At 55.9% G+C, this 18,217-nt stretch overlaps 1 protein-coding gene across 1 annotated transcript in view; it reads right to left on the bottom strand.

Moving 5' to 3' along the window:
• Positions 1 to 17,949, bottom strand: part of Aatk (apoptosis associated tyrosine kinase) — a 39,174-nt gene extending 21,225 nt beyond the window's left edge. The window contains 1 exon segment of the mRNA XM_052758384.1: positions 17,674 to 17,949. Within this exon segment, the coding sequence (XP_052614344.1) occupies positions 17,674 to 17,755 (82 nt within the window). The 5' untranslated portion in view covers positions 17,756 to 17,949.
• Positions 17,950 to 18,217: the final 268 nt, after the last annotated feature.

Genomic DNA, 18,217 nt, shown 5'->3' with positions numbered 1-18,217 from the left:
CCCCACTGAATACCAGCTCCTGGGACAGAAAAAGATCTGCCCCAAATATGGAGGCCAGGCCCATCGAGGCACAGAACACACAGGCAAACAGGTGCTCACACACACCCAAGCATTGTGGGATGTCTTTCTGTATGCTGTGAATATGTTTTATTACCATTGGTTAATAAAGAAGCTGCTTTGACCTATAGCAAAGCAGGATAGAGTCAGGCAGGAAATCTGAGCAGAGATACAAGGAGAAGAAGGACAGGGAGTCGCCAGCCAGACACAGAGGAAGCAAGATGAGAATGCCATACTGAGAAAAGGTACCAAACCACATGGCTAAACATAGATAAGAATTATGGGTTAATTTAAGAGCTAGTTAATAATAAGCCTGAGCTACTGGCTGAGCATTTATAATTAATATAAGCCTCTGCATGGTAATTTGAGAAGCAGCTGCCAGGTATTTGGGAGCTGCTGGCCAGACAGAAACTTCCACCTACACCCAAGCATGTGAACACATGTAGACATGTGTCCATCAACACAGGTGCACATATGTATGCTCCCACATCTACCTCTGTCTCTACTAAAAACCTGTTCCATAGACATTATCCACAAATCACAGCCAAGAGACTAGAGCTGGGGCTGGAGAGCTGGTTCTGAGGATAAAAGCAGGGGCTGCTCTTCCTAGGTTCCGTTCCCAGCACCCACATGGCAGATCATAACCATCTGTTAACTCCAGTTCCAAGGGATCTGGTGCCTTCTTCTGACCTCTGTGGGCACCAGGCACAGATATGGTGCACAGACCCACATTCGGGCAAAACACTCACACACATAAAACAAAACAACAAAAACCCCACACCTCAGTGTAAAGAAAGAAGGAAGCCAGAAGGGGTCACAGAGCAGTGGACAGCCTGCACAGGCTTCCCACCTCTGTCCACCAGGGGCTCTGGGAGCACAGATCTGGAAACCGTGCCCAGCTAGGGCACACTGACAGGACTGCCACACTGACAGGACTGCCCTGCCCACTCTAGGATCAAGCCCATCGTCAGCACTGGCACAACCTCGCCCCGCCCACTCCACACATTGAATAAAACAAAAACTGTACATGGCTTTGTTGTTCTCACAGTGTCTTAGGAAGTGCTTAAACACCAACCACACTGAGGCCTTGGCCCAGCTGAGGTCAGCAGGGCCTCCTACACAATCCTATGTGAGTCACTGCCTGGAGAAGCCCGCTTCACAGGCACCCCCACTTGGGCCATCCCCACAGACACCCTGTCCTCCATGCCCCATCTCAGCACTTGGCTGAGGGTGTTTCCCAGGTCAGGAATCAGCACCCTCCACTCGTGTGCAGAGGGACGAACTCGGCTTCACAGAGCCACATTCACACAGCAGCGGGACCTCACTATGGGAGTGAGCGTCCCAAACACTTCGTCCAGAGTTCTACCAGTCTCAGCTACTTGCACCCAAATCTACCGCCACTCAGATGCCCAGGGCAGCTGTGTGGTGCCACTCCTGTCCCTCTGAGGTGGCCCACACCGTCCCAGCTCACATGCTGGTGTCAGCCCTCAGCATGTGAGTTCTCACTCCAGTTATTTGCCCTCCCACCCTCCTGGATTTTCGGGGAATCGAACCATGTTGGGATAATAATGGGCTGTGTCTCACATGCCCAGACTTGGTGCAAGTGCACCTGCAGTTGGCAGAGCCTCCCCAAAGCTGCCCACCTGCTCCTCCCTCAGGCCTGCAGCCGAGTCATCATGCCTGGCCAAAGAGACTTTGCAGACAAGGTTAGGACATCTCCCCACAGCCTCCAGGCGGTCCTTCCACTCTTCAGTGTCAGCCAATGGACGTGACTTTAACCTTCTGACCCCAGTTGTCAGGGCGGCCGGGAAAACAAACGCAATGGCCCTTCCAGCTGGTTCCCACCTCAGGGGAGAAAAGTCTCTGAGGTAAGCCAGAGGCAGCACTTGCCTGAGATCCCCTTTGCCTGCCCGGTGACACAGGACAGACCACAGGGGAGGAGAAGGTACCGTCAACAGGCAGGTGTGCCTTGGCAGTAGGGCAGTCCCCCGGGGCCCTGATTGGACCATGGCTCCAGGCGATGCTCAGAGTGCACCGGGTAAGGCTGGCCAGCGGCCAGTGCTGATGCGAGTGATGTAGGCCTCTCCCAGCCCTCCCCTCCCTTCCTTTTGTATGCTAGGCAGACACTGTATGCTGCTGCCTGGAAGGTTCTGGGCAGAACAATTTACCTTTCAGATCACATGCATGTTAGCTTGGCCAGACTGACCCCTCACATGCCTCATGCGCTCAGCCACTGTCCTACCCTGGGGACATGGGGACCAGCTGAGATGCAAGAGGAAGGGCAGGCCAAGGCCATGGGGGAAGGGCAGGGAGGCGCCTGCACATGCTCTTGCCTGTGCAGCTCGACCCAACGTGGTCCTGCCCCGCCCCCCCATATCCATGCCCAAACCCATACCTACACCTTTGACTAGCCCAGAGTCCAAAATATCTGGGGGCCAAGAGGCCACCTGGGCCTCTACATCGCACTTACCCAATTTAGGTCACATCCCATAACCCAATCCTGCCACCAGGGGGCGACCCCTGGACATTTTACAGTAATGGTTGAATGGGGTTAAGAGCCTCTCCACTACTTGGCAAGGGTGTGGAGGGACCAGGAGGCCACCTCAGGCTGGGCGCAACCCCAGTAACTAATGTATGGGCAGACCAGAGAGTGGCCTGCTGGAGGGCAAAGGTCAAGGATAGGAGGTTGGGGTGTAGCAGTTCCCCAGCATCCTGACACACAGAACTTCCTAGGCGGTACTTCCTAGGCAGTTGGGAGGTGGCTCTGCCAGGCTTCAGGCCACCTGTGTGGTCACCTGTTCTATGTGGTCATTCTGTCACACCTTCCCCCGTTCCACAGCCCTGTCACCAAACACCCTGGACCTGGTTCTCAGACACTGCCTTCAGAACAGTAAGGAAAAAAGACCCCACAGTGGTGGATAGCACCCAGAGCTTAGTCTCTTCTCTGATGGGCTCCCTCTGAGGGCCCCCAGGGAGAGGCCGTGCTCCCAGGCCTGCACGTAGCCAGGGCTTGCTGGCTGGTGCTAGGTGCTCACCAATCCCAGTGACTTCTCCATGCACAGCTCCAGAAAAGAGTGTTCAGGGAGAGCCTTGCCTCCTCCAAGAAGCCTCCTGTTCTCTCAGGGTCCTTGGCCACTGTGGCTGTCTCCCTCTGTCCATTCCAGGGACACCCACACACACACAAGAAATGTACACAAGAGGCTGTTTGGCCACTGGTATCCACACCTTTTCATAGATGATGGAGAGGCTCCTGGTCAGAGGGGAGAGGAGAACCCACCTGTCCTCTACAGGATGGGATGAGCCAACTCCAGCAAATGCAGTTCTACCCAGGGTCCACCAGCTAGGAAGTCCTGCCAGGCTAGAAGGGGCAGGTGGGACAGAGGTTGGAGCCGGGGGCCCAGTATAGATCAGGTCTGCTACCTCCTACCATGAGGCCCTGAGCTCATGAGAGTGAGGGTCCCGTGTTACCAGGGATGCCCACAGTACTGCTCTGAGAAAGCAATAAAAACATGTCATCCTTCAATGTCACCTGGGCCTGACCTATACCCCAGTTTCCCCATACTGAAAAGCCCTGCTCCCCTACCTAAGATCAAAGCTTATGTAGGTCCCCTGGGTCCCGGACAAGCTCTGCTGAGGGGATAGCCCCTTCCCAACCCCTCTTCAGTGCAGCCCCCAATGGTGGGGAGGGGCTTGGCTTGGGGCCTGAACCCTGCACCCCAAGAACAAGGGGCTGTGCATGGAGTGACCTCCTCCAGGGCCCTGTGACCCCTGTCTCCTCAGCACCACATGAAGGATTATCCAGACACACCCGGGCCACCTGCCTAGAGCTGGGAACCTGGATACCCCCACCGTCTGTACAGCCTGTCTGGACTTGGCCTGTTTACTCTGAGCTCCTGGTATAAGCAGCCCACAGATGTTCCAGCATGCAGATGACAAGGCTTGGCCACCCACCCACAGATACAGGCGTACACTCTGGGACCTTTGTCCAGCGGTGCCTCAGACAGTTACCTGGCCTGCCCTATCTCTGCCTGGTTTATCCCTAGGACCAAGTCCACCATGGCTTCTTTGCATCAGAGAATTCTCTGGGGAGGATCCAAGCCCATTCCTTGCAGGCCTGCAGCAGGCCACCTGCCCATTAGACTATCAGTCACGGACCCGAGAGGAGGAGGCTGGCGTGGTAGCCTCTGGGGAAAGGTATTGGAGTCTCACTTGCTGGCCCTCGGCCTTCAGGGTCTGCAGGAGCTGCTGGTCATCAGGCCTGCCCATGAACTTCAGGTACAGGGTGAACCCTCAAGCCTGGACACGGTTTGAGCTGCTCTTTCCTATGCAGAACATGCATCCAGTGAGCACCAGCCAGGCCCGGGAGGTCAAAGCATGCCTCCTCCAGCCACATGCTCTCCCCATGCCAGAGCAGGTGCCAGAGAGCCACCACAGAAAAAGGAGAGTGTCTTGGAGCTCGGGGGTCCCTTGGAAGTGGCTGGTGACATCTATGTTACCTACCCAGCGACAAGGGGCTATCCCTCCAGTGACACAAGACTCCTACCCTCACCCGCATGAGGTGAACTACAGGCAGTTGCCCCAGGAACTTAGAACTCCCTGTAACTGAGACAAGACTACCCTCCAATAACAGGGGTCTGTCTTCTTCAGTGACATGAAACTCCCCACAGTGATGGGGGTTCTCATCTGCAGGGACACAAGCTCCCCCTCCAGGGACACAAGGCCCCTCCAGGGACACAAGCTCCTCCTCCAGGGACACAAGCCCCCTCCAGGGACATGGGACCACCCTCAAGTGACATGGGACCCTCATCAATGGTGCAGACCTTCCCCTCCTTTTTGCCTTTTGTGGCCTCAGTAACTAGGGTCCCCTGACATGGACTCAGCCCAGACCACACCCTAAAGTGTTCCTCTAAGTTCCCCCAAAATGTATGTATATAAGCAAAGTGGCAGACAAGAGCTGGACCTCAAGGGGTTGGGGTTCCTGTGGTCAGCACCTTGCAAGAGGGTGTCCACATGGTCACCCTCAGGGCTCGTGGGTGACTCATGAAGCACTGCCCCAGTCTGTGGGTTGTAGGGGACGGGAGGACTGAGGTCAGAATACCGCTCAGTGTGCCCAGAGGATTGCAGAGGCAGTCGGTCCCACGTGTCTACATCCTCCAAAAAGGAAGGAAGGGTAAGACAGGGCACTTGCTTTGTCACATGACACAGGCGACAATTCAAGAAGATCAGATGGGGAACAGACACAATCAGGCTCAACTGTAAAGCAGCACCTGGTGGAGCAATGGCTGTGGAGGCCTCCTACACCTGAACCGTACAGCATGTCTCAGTGGATCACAGACAAGAGGGGATGTCGGAGGCAGTGCCCGGGGTGTTCAGCAGCACCGGGGGTGAACCCAGGGCCTCACGCATGCCCACTGAGTCCTATACCACTGAGCCACACCTCAGCCCAGCTTCCTCAAGGAAAATGGAATGTTAAAAGTTAAACAAACAAACAAAAAAAAAAACACAGAAGCAAAACTTGGATATATATATGTGCAAAGTATGCTTGATTTTCTTTTTTAAAAAAAGACACCTGTAATCCCTCCACTGGAAAGGCCCCAACAAGGAGGCTCCCTGGGGTCTGCTGGCCAGCCAGCCTCATCACACTGGTAAGCACCAGGCTCAGTGAGACCTTCTCTCAGAACTAAGGTGTTGAGCTCATGTTAATCTCTGGCCTCCACATGCATGTGCACATAAACATGTACACACATACACAACAGAACAACTGAAAACATTTAACTGAAGTAGCTACCACTGAAGATGTAAAAAGCAGGTGTGGTAGTGCACGTCTGTAATCCTGACACTTGGGAAACTGAGGCAGGGGGACAGAGGTTTCAAGGTTAGCCTGGCTGCATAGCAAGACCTTGTCTCAGGAAAACGGGATGGTGGTGCACGTCAGTGGTAGAGAGCTTGGAAGGTCCTGGGTTCAATCCCCAGCACAAGACTGGAGGGGAGAAGGAGGAGGAGGTGAGGGGAGAAGGAAATGACAGAGGAGGAGGAGGAGGAGGAGGAGGAGGAGGAGGAGGAGGAGGAAGGAGGAGGAGCGGAGAAGTGGAGAGGAAAGGAGGAGAGGAAGCCAAAACTCGCCCAGTTCTGTCCTATGAACACACATCTTCATCTGGACCAACTGCACCTCAGCACAGTGAAGAGCACGCAGCACACAGCACTGTTTAACTATCAACAGCAAGTGCTGTGAAGAGAAAACTGAGAAGGAGGCATCCAGGTGTGGACAGTGGCAGACGCTGGGTGGCTTCACTCCCCGTGCTTTGTGGCAACTGGTGCACTGCATTTAGAACCAGGGTTGGTAAGTTACTTCACCACCAAGACAGAACTCTTTTGTTTGTTTGGTTGGTTTGGTTTTTGTTTGTTTGTTTTTTCAAGACAGAGCTTCTCTGTGCAGCTCTGACTGTCCTGGAACTCACTCTGTAGACCAGGCTGGCCTCGAACTCAGATGTCCACCTGCCTCTGCTTCCTGAGTGTTGGGATTAAAGGTGTGTACCACCAACACTCCTACCCACTGACGACCATCAGTCCCTTCTTTAAAGAGCCCAAGAATAACATTCAAATCCCCACCCTGAGTCTCAGAGTAGCAGTCTGTCCACCCCACCCTACCACATTCAACACCCCAGATGCTGGTGCCTCAGATGATCTATCCCTCTGCTGTTGGCCCAGGGCCCTCAGCCTGGAGTAAAACTGGCTCCCATGCTGCTTTTGGGGTCCACAGACTCCAGACCCTGCACAGCCTGTCCTTCGGCCCAGAACCTGGAGGACCTACCCTCAGGGATTTTCACCAGATGAGGCACACTTGGACCACCACATATGAAACTCATGTGAGCTACATGGGTACTCTAGGACATTTGCAGTTGTCTTAGAGGGCACAGAAGGGCACAATGGGGGAGAGAGTGACCCTGCCAGCCAGGGTATGAGCAAACATAGGCATGTACTCTCTCTCTCTCTCTCTCTCTCTCTCTCTCTCTCTCTCTCTCTCTCTCTCTCTCACACACACACACACACACACACACATACATATTCATAGGCATGTACACACACTCACTCATGAGCCCACAGATAAATGCATGCACACACTGAGAACATTAATGCAACACACTCACATTCATACGTACTTATCAGCTCACACTTGGGCACACCTATGCACACACACACACATACACACACACTCACATTCATGTCCACTCACAAGAGCACTCATACTTGTCCTCACACCATTCACAGCCACCCTTAAACATGTGCACACACTCATATCTGCATGCGCTTATGCACACACTAGTTTATGCACACAAATCACGCATGCATGAGAAATTGCTCATGCTCATGCACACGCTAATGCTGTTTGTACATGCATATGTACACACCCATGCTCACACATTCATACACTTACACTCACAAGCACAAGCATTTTCATTTACACACGCTTGCATTCAAACACCCACGAAAACTCACAAGAACAATGGGTAAGAAGGGAGGATAAGTGAATGGGTGGGCTCTCGCCTCCTGGGGCCTCAAGGCCTCAGTTTCCCCAGTCCTGCGCTTCCTCAGTGGGCACCGTGAAATCTCACACCGTGAAGGCCAGCAAACCCACAGAGGCCTAGGAGTCAGGGTGGCACCGGGATGATAAGAGTGTTCTAGAACCAGACAGGAGCAGCACCATGCTACCTGACACTAGCCTGCTCACTCAGAGGCAGTGAGTCACTTCCTAACCCTCACTGTGGGTCCTCTGCAGAGAGCAGTATAACACTCAGGTGGCCTCCTGGGCTAGGGGCTCTTTGGTTTTTTTTTTTTTTTTTGGTTTTCTTTTTTTTTTTTTTTTTTTTGGTTTTTCAAGACAGGGTTTCTCTGTGTAGTTTTAGTGCCTGTCCTGGATCTCACTCTGTAGACCAGGCTGGCCTTGAACTCACAGAGATCTGCCTGGCTCTGCCTCCCGAATGCCACCACCGCCCGGCTGCTAGGGGTTCTTACGGCTAGCTCTGCCCTACCCCAATGTCCCCTTGGGGCCCATGCTCCTTCCCAGATCTCCTTCCTGCCCTGCTCCAGGAAGCCTCTGGCCCCAAGTCTTGTTCTTCAACGTCTGCTCACAGAAGCCACCTAAAGGACAAAGGCCTAACCTCCTAGGACAAAGGTCACACTCGTGCAGATACTGTCCCGGGGACTCCCTTCTTGAAGGTACAGAAGTCACCCCTGACCCAGGGTCTCAGGGTCCGTGGCAGTACCATTGTGGGGTTCCAAGGACAGGGCATCCCTGACACTGTCAATGCAGCTAGGCTCCAGCCTACTTCCACCTGGAGATGGGACACAGGGGCTCCCGGCATCTGAGGACCCCAGCTCCAGCCCCACTCTCACGTGTGATGCGAAGGGGTTGCAAACAGGAAGAGAGATGCACAGCCAGAGCAGGCACAAGACTGAGCCTGGAGGCCCCGGCAGCAGGCATCCTAGGTGTCCAGGACAGGGCCAGGGCCCAGTGTCTGTCCCAGAGGCCCCTTCCTGCTTCCTGCTGGAGTGTAGTGGAGGTCAGGGGTCCCAGGCAGAGGAGAAAGGAGGAGGAAAGTCTTTCCCCCAGGTGGGACATAGTTCCTGCTCAGGAGGAGACACAGAAGCCAGTTCAGCAGCCTGAGCCTAGGCCCCTGGCACCACTATGTCCTCTTACAGAGATGGCCATTTGGTTCCCAGTTCTCAATCCTCGTGGCCACCCAGGATTCAGATCCTCTCCATAGGACACCCCAGGCCCAGAGTACAGGTGCTTAGAGTGTCTCCACAGTTTCATGGGCCCTTCTTAGGCTCTCATTCTGCCCTGAACACCAATAGGGGGAAACTGAGGCAGGTGTAGCAAGGCATAGCAGTGCCCCAGCAGGTAAGATAGCATTTGAGGGCACTATGAGAGAAGACTGTACCCTCAAAGGCCAAAGACTTAACACTGTCCACCCAGTGCCTCCCCAGCCGTCTCAGCCCCAGCATACAAGGCAGGTACAGGCCATCACACGGAATGCTGGGGTGTGTGTAAGGATGCTGGGTGGGGAGCTGGAGTTACTGTATAGCCTCTCCCAAATAGCCAACACTGTGCCCAGTGGCTACAAAGTAGCTGCAGCCACTCTACCAAATGAGGTGCAAACAAGCACAAAGTATCCTTAGGCCGGAGCCCACCTGCCCCGAGGACTACCCCTCCGCAGACAGACCTGCTACCCTCCAGGCATTCCAAGGACACCTTCCACAGCCCTGTCTGGTGAGGAGGGACTGCAGGAGGCAGGTACAGCTTGGCAGGGTTATAGGGACAGCTGGTCGGCAGGTGGATACAAGAAAAAGACTACATGAATGCCTGACCTGGTTCATTATTTCCAGACCATGGATCAGCTCTAGGAGGGCAGGTCATTTGTGAGACCCATGTTGGCACCCTCTCTGTTATCCACGTGAACATGGGCAATTGTAAGATCATCTGTGCCTGGAAGCCTAAGAGAGCAGTTAGGGACAGGGGGCGTGGAAGGGTTCTGGGAAGGTTAGGCTTCTGGGGGGAACACACACACACTCCTCTGGCCTCACACTTGCAGTCAAATGCATAGACGCATAGACACATACGCACTTACACAGACACACATGTGTACCCAACAGCTACACACATGTTCACCCACCCCCATCCCTGGGTCATCATGCACTTGTGCTCAAATACATGTACACATGTTTACAGTCCTTCATAGGCACACAGTACCTAGAAGTACATGCTCCCCATGTACATGTACTCTAACAGACATACAGGTGTGCACACGTGCTCATATGAGCACTCACCCCCCAGGAGCTCTCCTCACCCTGTGAGTGCTCACACATGTATTCTCATCCTAAGGTCCCCATGAAGCATGCATTGGGGGTCAGCACTGCTCCTTCTACTTTGGGGCTGAATACAGCATTCACTCATTGCAGCCCCCCCCCCGGGCCCCCTAGCATTCTCCTGCAAGACCCCAATGCCTGCCCTCCTGGACTCTCCCTCCAGAGGTTACCTTGGAGTCAAGTCTACCAAGAGGACGGGGAACAGAAGGAAGTTCCACAGCATGATGCTCACAGGTGACGTCACCTCCACGGACACGTGTCAAAGCTAGAGCCAAGTCTGGCCTCCAAGCCCCTCAGCCCTTTCTCTAGCTTCTCAGGGCCCTCCCCAGGCAGGTCCAAAGGTGGAGTAGTTATTGAGCATATCCCTGTACCCCACATCTGAGAAACCCTTGACAGCCATCCGGCTCAGGTGGCTTTGGTGAGAGTGACAAGGTCAGAGTCACACAAGGTCCCCATAGCTCCATTCCCAAGCTAGTCTCTGTTCCACACACACTGTCTCTTCCTTCTACAAGGACATGCTTCAGCCTCCTGACACACACCCCTTGGCCTGATTTTCTGGTCATCTTGGAGCCCCCACCCCACCCACACCCATTTCTCACACACATGAGATGCCCAACCTAAGCAAGAAACCCAGCTAGGGTTTGGCTATGTTTTGACAGGACTTGTAGGGAAAATAAAACAGATGGACAAGGCAGTTCCCGCTCCTGAACAGCTGCCACAGTGCCACCCTCTGTAACAGGAGGCCCTAGGTAGAGAACGAGGTAGTTCCATGTCGATGGGCTGGGCAGGGCAGGCCTAAGGGCAGAAGTGGGTCATCCCTTCCTGTCATCCACCCTCAGGAGCCAGGAAATGCCACTCAGCAATGACTAGTGAGTGCCAAAAGGATTCCAGGCAGCTTCAGGATAAACAATGGCCTGTACCCAGTGGTGCCCAGGAAGTGGTTAATTGAGTGGTCAACGTGGCTCACTAGAGCAAAGAGGGTAAGTGTGCCGGGGCCCAGAGCAAACACTCCCACCCTGCCTTACACTTCGGTCTCCAGACAGAGCACGATGGCCGGGAAGTGGACAGGCCAACAGCTGTCACCACACACGACTAAGGAGGGCAAACCTACAGCTGTGTCCCCAGAGCAACCAAGAAAGGGTTTGTGGAGTGCACACACCTCAGGATAGATAACCAGGCATCTTCAGAGGGGCCTCAGTGCCTCAGTTACCAGGGACGGGCATGCCAGGCCACAGCGCTCCCGGGATGAGACCTTCAGTAGGGTTAGGGGAAGCCACACAGCAGTGTCAGCAGGGCCAGCCCCTGTGGTATGTACTCAGAGATGGACAGGATGGCAGGGTGGTGAGAGAAAATGGCCATCCAGGTGTTGGGTGATTATTAAGGAGACAACATGTTCCAAAATGGACTATAGTAAGGACTGCACAACTCTAAAAATACTAAGTCATGAATTCCATGCTCTCACAGATGAGTGTATGGTATGCAAATTAAGTCACAGTAAAGGGGAGGGAGGGGCTAGAAGGTGTAGGTGGAGCTTGCTAGTGAGAGGTAGGGAGAGGGCGGAAAGAGGGGAGGGAGGAAAGGAGAGAGGAAATGGAGGAAGTGGGGGGTGCCTTTCCAAAATACTTATAGGAACACCATGAGAGACAGCCCAAAGCTGGACAGACCCGAATGCTTACCTCCAGAGCAGATGCCTCTGATGTTCTGCTCCTAAGGTGTGGTGACACACCATGGCCCGAAGAGGCCTGGGGCAGCTATAAGGTGGCTCTGTGGGACAGGACCAAGGGGGCTGCCAGGGCCTGGAGGATGGTCACATGGGTGTGTCCAACGGGAGCAAAGCCACAGACCTCACAAACACCTAAGCGTGTGTGCACCAATTAGCAATCGATGTGGGACTCAAGGAAATCCCACACATGGTGTCCCACGAACAGTCCCATGTCTCCAGTTAACAAATCAAAGAAATTTGACTGCTGATGAGAAACACTGACAAGAACTCCTCTTGCCTAGGTCAGCCCACCCAGGTACCCTTGCCGCGGCCCGGAACAAAGCACAAGCTGCAGGATTGGCCAGGCGCCGTGCAAAGGGAAAGCACTGGCTACTGGCCATTTCAGGGCCAGCCGTGCAGCTCAGGAGCGAGTTCCTGGTGGATACACACCATTCCTAGGTTCCCTCCTAAGTGCCACAGAGTGGAGGAGAGGCTTAGGAAATAAGGTATATGGGACGCCAAAAGCCCCAGTGAGCGAAGGACTCTATTTCAGCCTTGCAAGACTCAGGACGGCAGCGTGTCCACAGATGCCCCACGGACCTCAAAGCTCAGTCTCAGAGCCCAGCCTGGGGTGCTGGCTCCCCATCCCATCAGACTCACAAAGCAGGCAGGTGATCCCTACGGTCAGGGCTGCCTGATGCCATGTGCCCAAGTCGGTAAACCAGTGACCGGAAGGGACCTTCTCAGGGACCTTGGTGGGTAAGTACTGCTGGACTCTGCCCCTTAGTAAGAAGGTGTAACTCATGCAAACCCTGGGGTGGTGGGAGAGAGAAAGGGAAGGCATGGCCATCCCCGTTGTGAAAGGCACCTACTTCATCTCATCTACCTGTGACAGGTGACCCTGGCTGCCCAGCCTACCCACTATAGAGGCCTTGCCCACTCTGGAGACTGCTTGTGACTTCTGGTAGGGTCCTTGCTGGATCAGAGTTCTGATGAAGAGTGTGTCCTCCCCCACCCTGGGCTGCCAGGGACAGAGTGGCCCTCCCAGAATCCCCACATACCGGCTCCAGCGCGGCTCCTATGAGATTCCAGCTTTTGCTCCACCCACGGTGGCCTTCTCAAGAACTCAAAACCCCACCCTACTCTCATGTCCCAGCCCCCTGACCCTAGCTCTGGCCCTGGCCCTGACGGAAGTAGGCAGAGGATGCCACGTGACCTTGCCTCCTGTGACAGTCCTCAGGCAGCCGTCCACCCAGACAGTCAGCCTGGGAACTGGCTCCGGCCTCGGCCACTGCTCTCATTTCCTCTGCCGGCTTCCTGAGCCGGGGGTGGGGAAGGCCACGGCCGCTGGTCCCACTGCCACTAGTCCTCTGTGACAGGCAGGCAGGGCCCAGACTCCAGGGACCCGGAAGCAGGGCCCCAACAGGCACTATGACCCAGATTATCGTGAGACAAGAGTAAGGGGTGACACAGGCGTCCCTCCACCATAGACATGGCATTCAGCCTACCTGGGAACGAGACAGCAGAGAGGGTCCCCTGATGATGGTCTGCAGTTGACCCTAATCCCTGTCCCAAGAGCCATGAGAACAAGGCAGGTGGTCACAGTCCCAGGAGGAGGGCCTGGCAGAGGACTGGGCACAGTCCACCCTCAGGAAGTACTCCGTGAGTGCAGGATGGGTGCCAGAGACAGCAAGGACATTACTCATCAGGACTGGCCATGTATATGCCGACACATGGCCAGCTGCAGATCTGCCAGCTCCTGCCTCGACCCCTAGGCCTGAGGGGGTTCTACGCCTAAATCCTTTGGCTGCCTGGGCGAAGCTCCCCTGACTAGCGAGAACGGCTCTTTCTTGGCCAGTTTGGCAGTGGTGGGTGGTTCAGGCCTTGCTGGCTCTCCCAGCTTCGGGTCTAGGCAGTCCTCTGCTTGAACTCCTTCGCTCATCTCTAGTTCCTCTCCCCCGCACCCTACCCTGTCTCCTGCCATTTCTGTGTCCTCTTAGCAGGACATCTGCCACCGGATTTAGGGTTCACCCCACCCTGAGGTCCTGGGGGGACAGAGACCTGGTGACACCTCTCAAGTGAGCACACAGAACCCTCGAAATGGAAAAGTGGTGCTCAGGCAAAGAATTCTGTGGCCTGGAGAGCAGGTGCTCACACCCACAAGAATCCCCACAGAGGTGTGCACACAGGTACATGTGTGCAGGTACACACTTGGACATGCCTGTGCCCTGCCAGCCTGAACATACCTGCCTCATTCGCCACGTGGGAGGTGTATGTTGCAGGTATTTTTACCTCTGTGTCTGTGTGTGCCACACATGTACAGGAGCCTGCATACCTGAGGGTGTTGGGGAGAACGGAAGAAGCTCCACATGTCCCCTGCCCCTGCCCCGGGTTTCTGTGACCACTCTCTGGTGGTTTCACCGGGTTGCTCCAAGAGAAGCGGCCTGTATGTAGCTACTGCCAGCCAGGCCACATGGGGCCCTGCTGAGGCACCTCTCAGCCTGGTCACCCATAACCTACAGGCTTTAATGATTCATCAAAATGAGGTCATACTGAGGTAGGGTTTGCCTTAAATCCAGGCCCTAAGCTCCCTGTCACTGGGCCCAGAGACAGGGTGACAAGCCAGAGACAGCAGGCTATGTCGCTCTACCCTGGTTCCGCTGCGTGAAGGACTGGGCAGCTGGTGCCTTCAACCAGGTCCAGTGATGATCAGGTTTGTCATTCAGTGAGTCACAGCTTTCCATATTCCAAGTACATCTGTGAGCCAGCGACTAGTACTCCTGGGGACTCCCTGGCTCATTTCCAGGGCCGCCTTTGGCCCAAGCCCCAAGTACACCCATCCATGTGCCACTCAGACCAAGCTCTTCTTCACACTCACCATAATTCCAGCAATGCCAGCCCTGTACCCTGCCACATGTGGACACCAAGGGAGCAACACCCCAGAAAGGCACAGCCAGGCTCTTCCTTAGGAACCCAACATGGGTGAGGACTTGAGCAGGGACCAGAACTGAGGGGCTGGAGATAGTGAGCAGTGGGGCGCAGCGCAGGGTGAGTGGGCAATAGCAGACGGTGGACAGCCATGCCTCCTCTGAGCTTCTGTGAGCTGCCGGGATGGCTGCCGGCTCCATACCCTACCTGCCTCAGGCAGGACCCTGGCGAGGCCACCTTGACCAGCCTTGCCTGGTGTTCATCCTTGCTCAGTGTTTCATGCTGCACGGCCACACGACCACCTCACAGATAAGCAAACTAAGGACCAGAGAGGGCAGACATCAGGCAGTGAGCAAATAGTAGAGGGGGCCTAGGGCTCCCCCAGCCCCAGCATGCGAGGCAGCCCCAAGGTATCCTGGGAGTGCAGATTCCTCCACGGGAAGCCCTAGTGAAGACCTCTTTGGGTCCCAGACACCACTGCTGGTGGCACCAGGGACAGTACCAGGCCCAGCAACCATAATGCCCTGACGGAGGCCTGGCCAATTTAACTCCCTTAGCTGCACCTGGCACACTGAAGAGGAGAGTGAGAAATAAGGTCAATCCCCTGCCTCAATACGAGATAACTACCATTCACTCAAGGTCATCAGCTCCTGCTCCTTCTAGCTGTTCTTGTCCTCCGTGGAAACCTGTCACTCTTATTTCTTGACTTTCATGCTCTGCCTACCTGCAGAGGGATCTCAGAGAGGTTGAAAAAAATGGCCCAAGACCACACAGCAAAGAGGCCACTGGGCCAAGTCTGCCAAGAAATCCTTCATGATCTCCTACGTCCTGGATGCCAGAGAACAGGGCACAGAGTCAGACTTCACAGCAGGCCCTTCTGAGTGCTTGTCTGGTCATGACACCCCACAATTATGTTCACCCAGCACCCTGTCCTGTCCAGTGTGGCTGTGGTGGCCAGGGGCCCAGCATGCTAACAGCCTCCACCTCAAACTCATCTGCCAGTCCTATAATGCTCGAAGACCTGGCCATCGGTGCAAGGGCTTGTCCTGAGGACTGTCAGGGGGCCCTGGGCAACCCATAAACACACTCTTCAGCCACTGCAAATATGAACCTCTCTCTGAGTTTTGGTGGCTCTAACATGGACAACCTGAGAGAGACCTTCTCTCCCTATTGCGAAGATAGAGAAAAGCCATTTAGCCTCCACAGGTGCAGGGGCCTTCAGGCACCAGTTTGCCCATACCTCCTCACCCCCCACAAATGGCTCACCAGGTACCTCCACCAAACCAGACCTGGACATAGGCATCACCATTCCATTTCACAGATGGGGAAACAGAAGCCCAGAGAAGCAAAGACAGACACAGGGACCCTGATGGGAGAGAGTGGGCCTTGAGCATAGATTTAGTGGGAGGGCAGTGGATCCCATCTTTCCTCTCCAGCACACACAGGGCCAGGGCTTGTTACCCCAGTAAGGTCCCCCCCCCCATCACCACCATCCAAACTCTCGGGGTAGTAAGGGTGCAATGTCCACAGGCATACAGCTCTCAGGAGACCTCCCCTGCCAACACTTCCCCTAGATCATTACACCAACACACTGTAATTATACTGATCCACTGCACCAGAGCTCAAGAGCTGCAGAGTCCTGCCATTTCTCCAAGGTGGGGGAAGGGTGCTCCTGTCCTGGATATCCTGGAGGAAAAAGGGGCGATAAACTACCAGGGCAGGTCTGAGCCCAGGAGACAACATGACTACAGGAGAGGTAGGGTGGGGGGGGGGGGAATGCAGGGATTCCTCCCTACTGTGAGCAGTCTAGGCCCCACCCCTACCCCAACAGCTCCAAGGCCACCTATCTGTAGTCTGGAGTAGCCTTCTACAGGAAGGACCAAGTGCTGGGTAAGGTTTGCCATGGGGGGACATTCTGGAGCCCTAATGCTGGCCCCTGGACATCCATCTGTCCCTAAAGGTGGTCTGGGCCTGAGGCTGCTTCACAAGGCCACCTCCACTCCTGCCCTGGGTTTTGTGAGTCACTGACATTGCTGCTAGGTTCTGCGCCTTTGGTTGGATGAAATGGTGACCTCCAAGCCCCTTGGGTCACCCAGGAGTCATTTCTGAGCAAGGGACACTTACAGCCCTAAGCCCAGAAGACAGCTCCCATCAGCTCCCCTCCCTAGGAGCAAATGCCTTCAGATCCAGCCCTGCCCAGGGGACTCAGTGCATCACCGCACACACTGGCCCCACTCCAGGAGGGAGACCCAGGAGAGCCATCACGTGTGAGCCAGGCTTTGTTTGGGCTGTGCAGCCCAAGCCAAAGCCCCAGGGACATGTGGGTGGGATTCTAGGCTCCTGGACAGAGGTTCATTTCCCTCCCACTCAGGACAATCAAACAGAATCAGGGTTAGAAACAGCTGCCCTAGCTCCCTCTACCCACACGGCTGTCCACCCTGGTCAGGAAGCCGTGGCGGTAAACACATTACCCCTGTGTCCACTCGCCAGGTGGAGCAAGAGGTCCACCCCCAGGTCCTGTGCTGACAGCTTGTCAGCACCACCTCTCTAGAGGGGGATCTCAGGTGGGCTCATGTTAGCGGTCTTCATCGGCCCCCACACCCACCACAAGCTGCCGGGGTGGGGGTGGGGGACTGGCTGGACAAGGATTTGTAGAAAACAGCGCCAGGTTTGGGAAGGGGCCTTCCACACCAAAACATGGATCAGCAAGCTCCCACAGCGGCCCTGGGCTCCTGCCCTGCCTTGCAGATCACCCCTCACCTCCCCAGGGCCCTGAGTCCTGGCAACCTCTCTCCGGGACACCTGGGGCCAACACAGGCCCTCCTGTCCCAGTTACCTGTGCCAGGGAGGCATCCAAAGAGACAGGGGCTGATGCTGCCAGCCAGAGCTGAAGGGGCCGGCTGTGCAGGGTCTGGCCCCACGGCCTGCCCACCTCCGGAGACCTGTAGTGGGTCCTCGCCGGTCCCTGTTCTTCTGCGGGGACTCAGGGCAGAGAAAGGGTTAATTTCCAGGCAAAATGGGAAACCGCGGCTCCAGCAGCATCATGTCGGCAGTGAGAAGACAGGTGGGGGGGCAGCCGCAGCCGCAAGGCCGCCTCCGAGGGCGCCGCGCGGACTCACCCGGGTCGAAGTGGGAGCTGAAGGCGAAGCTGGGGTTGAAGAAGGACGACGACATGGCCAGGGCCAGCAGCGCGATGGGCATCCCCGGGGCCGGCGTGGCGCTCAGGCTCAGAATGCTCGCGGCCTGGGCCGGCGTCCCGGCATCATCGTCCAGCGGCCTCCGCAGGTGCGGAGCGCACGGCCCCCCGCTCCTAGCGCCCCCAGCCACCGCCGCAGCGCGGGCACCGGTGGGGGCGGCGACAGACGAGGCGCCTCCGCCCGCCGCCGCGGCGCCGCGGGGCTCCGGCTGGTGCAGTCCGAAAACACGCGGGAGCGCGCGCGAGATGGGGGGGACGGAGTGGGAGGGGGGGTGGAGGAGGGGGCACGGCGGGTGGGGGGTGCGGAGCCGGGACAAAGCAGGGAAGGGGCAGGCAGGTCGTGGACAATGAGGGAAGGGAAGGGGGCACAGAAGCAGGGGGCTATGGGGTGAGGAGATGAGGACTGAGGGCAGAGAGGCTGGGGCGCGGAGGCTGGGGACATGGAGTGGGGAACAGAGGCAGAGGAG

The sequence above is a fragment of the Peromyscus californicus genome, unplaced genomic scaffold (assembly GCF_007827085.1).
Source record: "Peromyscus californicus insignis strain IS unplaced genomic scaffold, ASM782708v3 Scaffold_3__1_contigs__length_106647218, whole genome shotgun sequence".
NCBI lineage: Eukaryota > Metazoa > Chordata > Mammalia > Rodentia > Cricetidae > Peromyscus > Peromyscus californicus.
The sequence above is the reverse complement of the archived record's forward strand: the minus strand, read 5'-3'. Positions and strand labels throughout refer to the sequence as shown.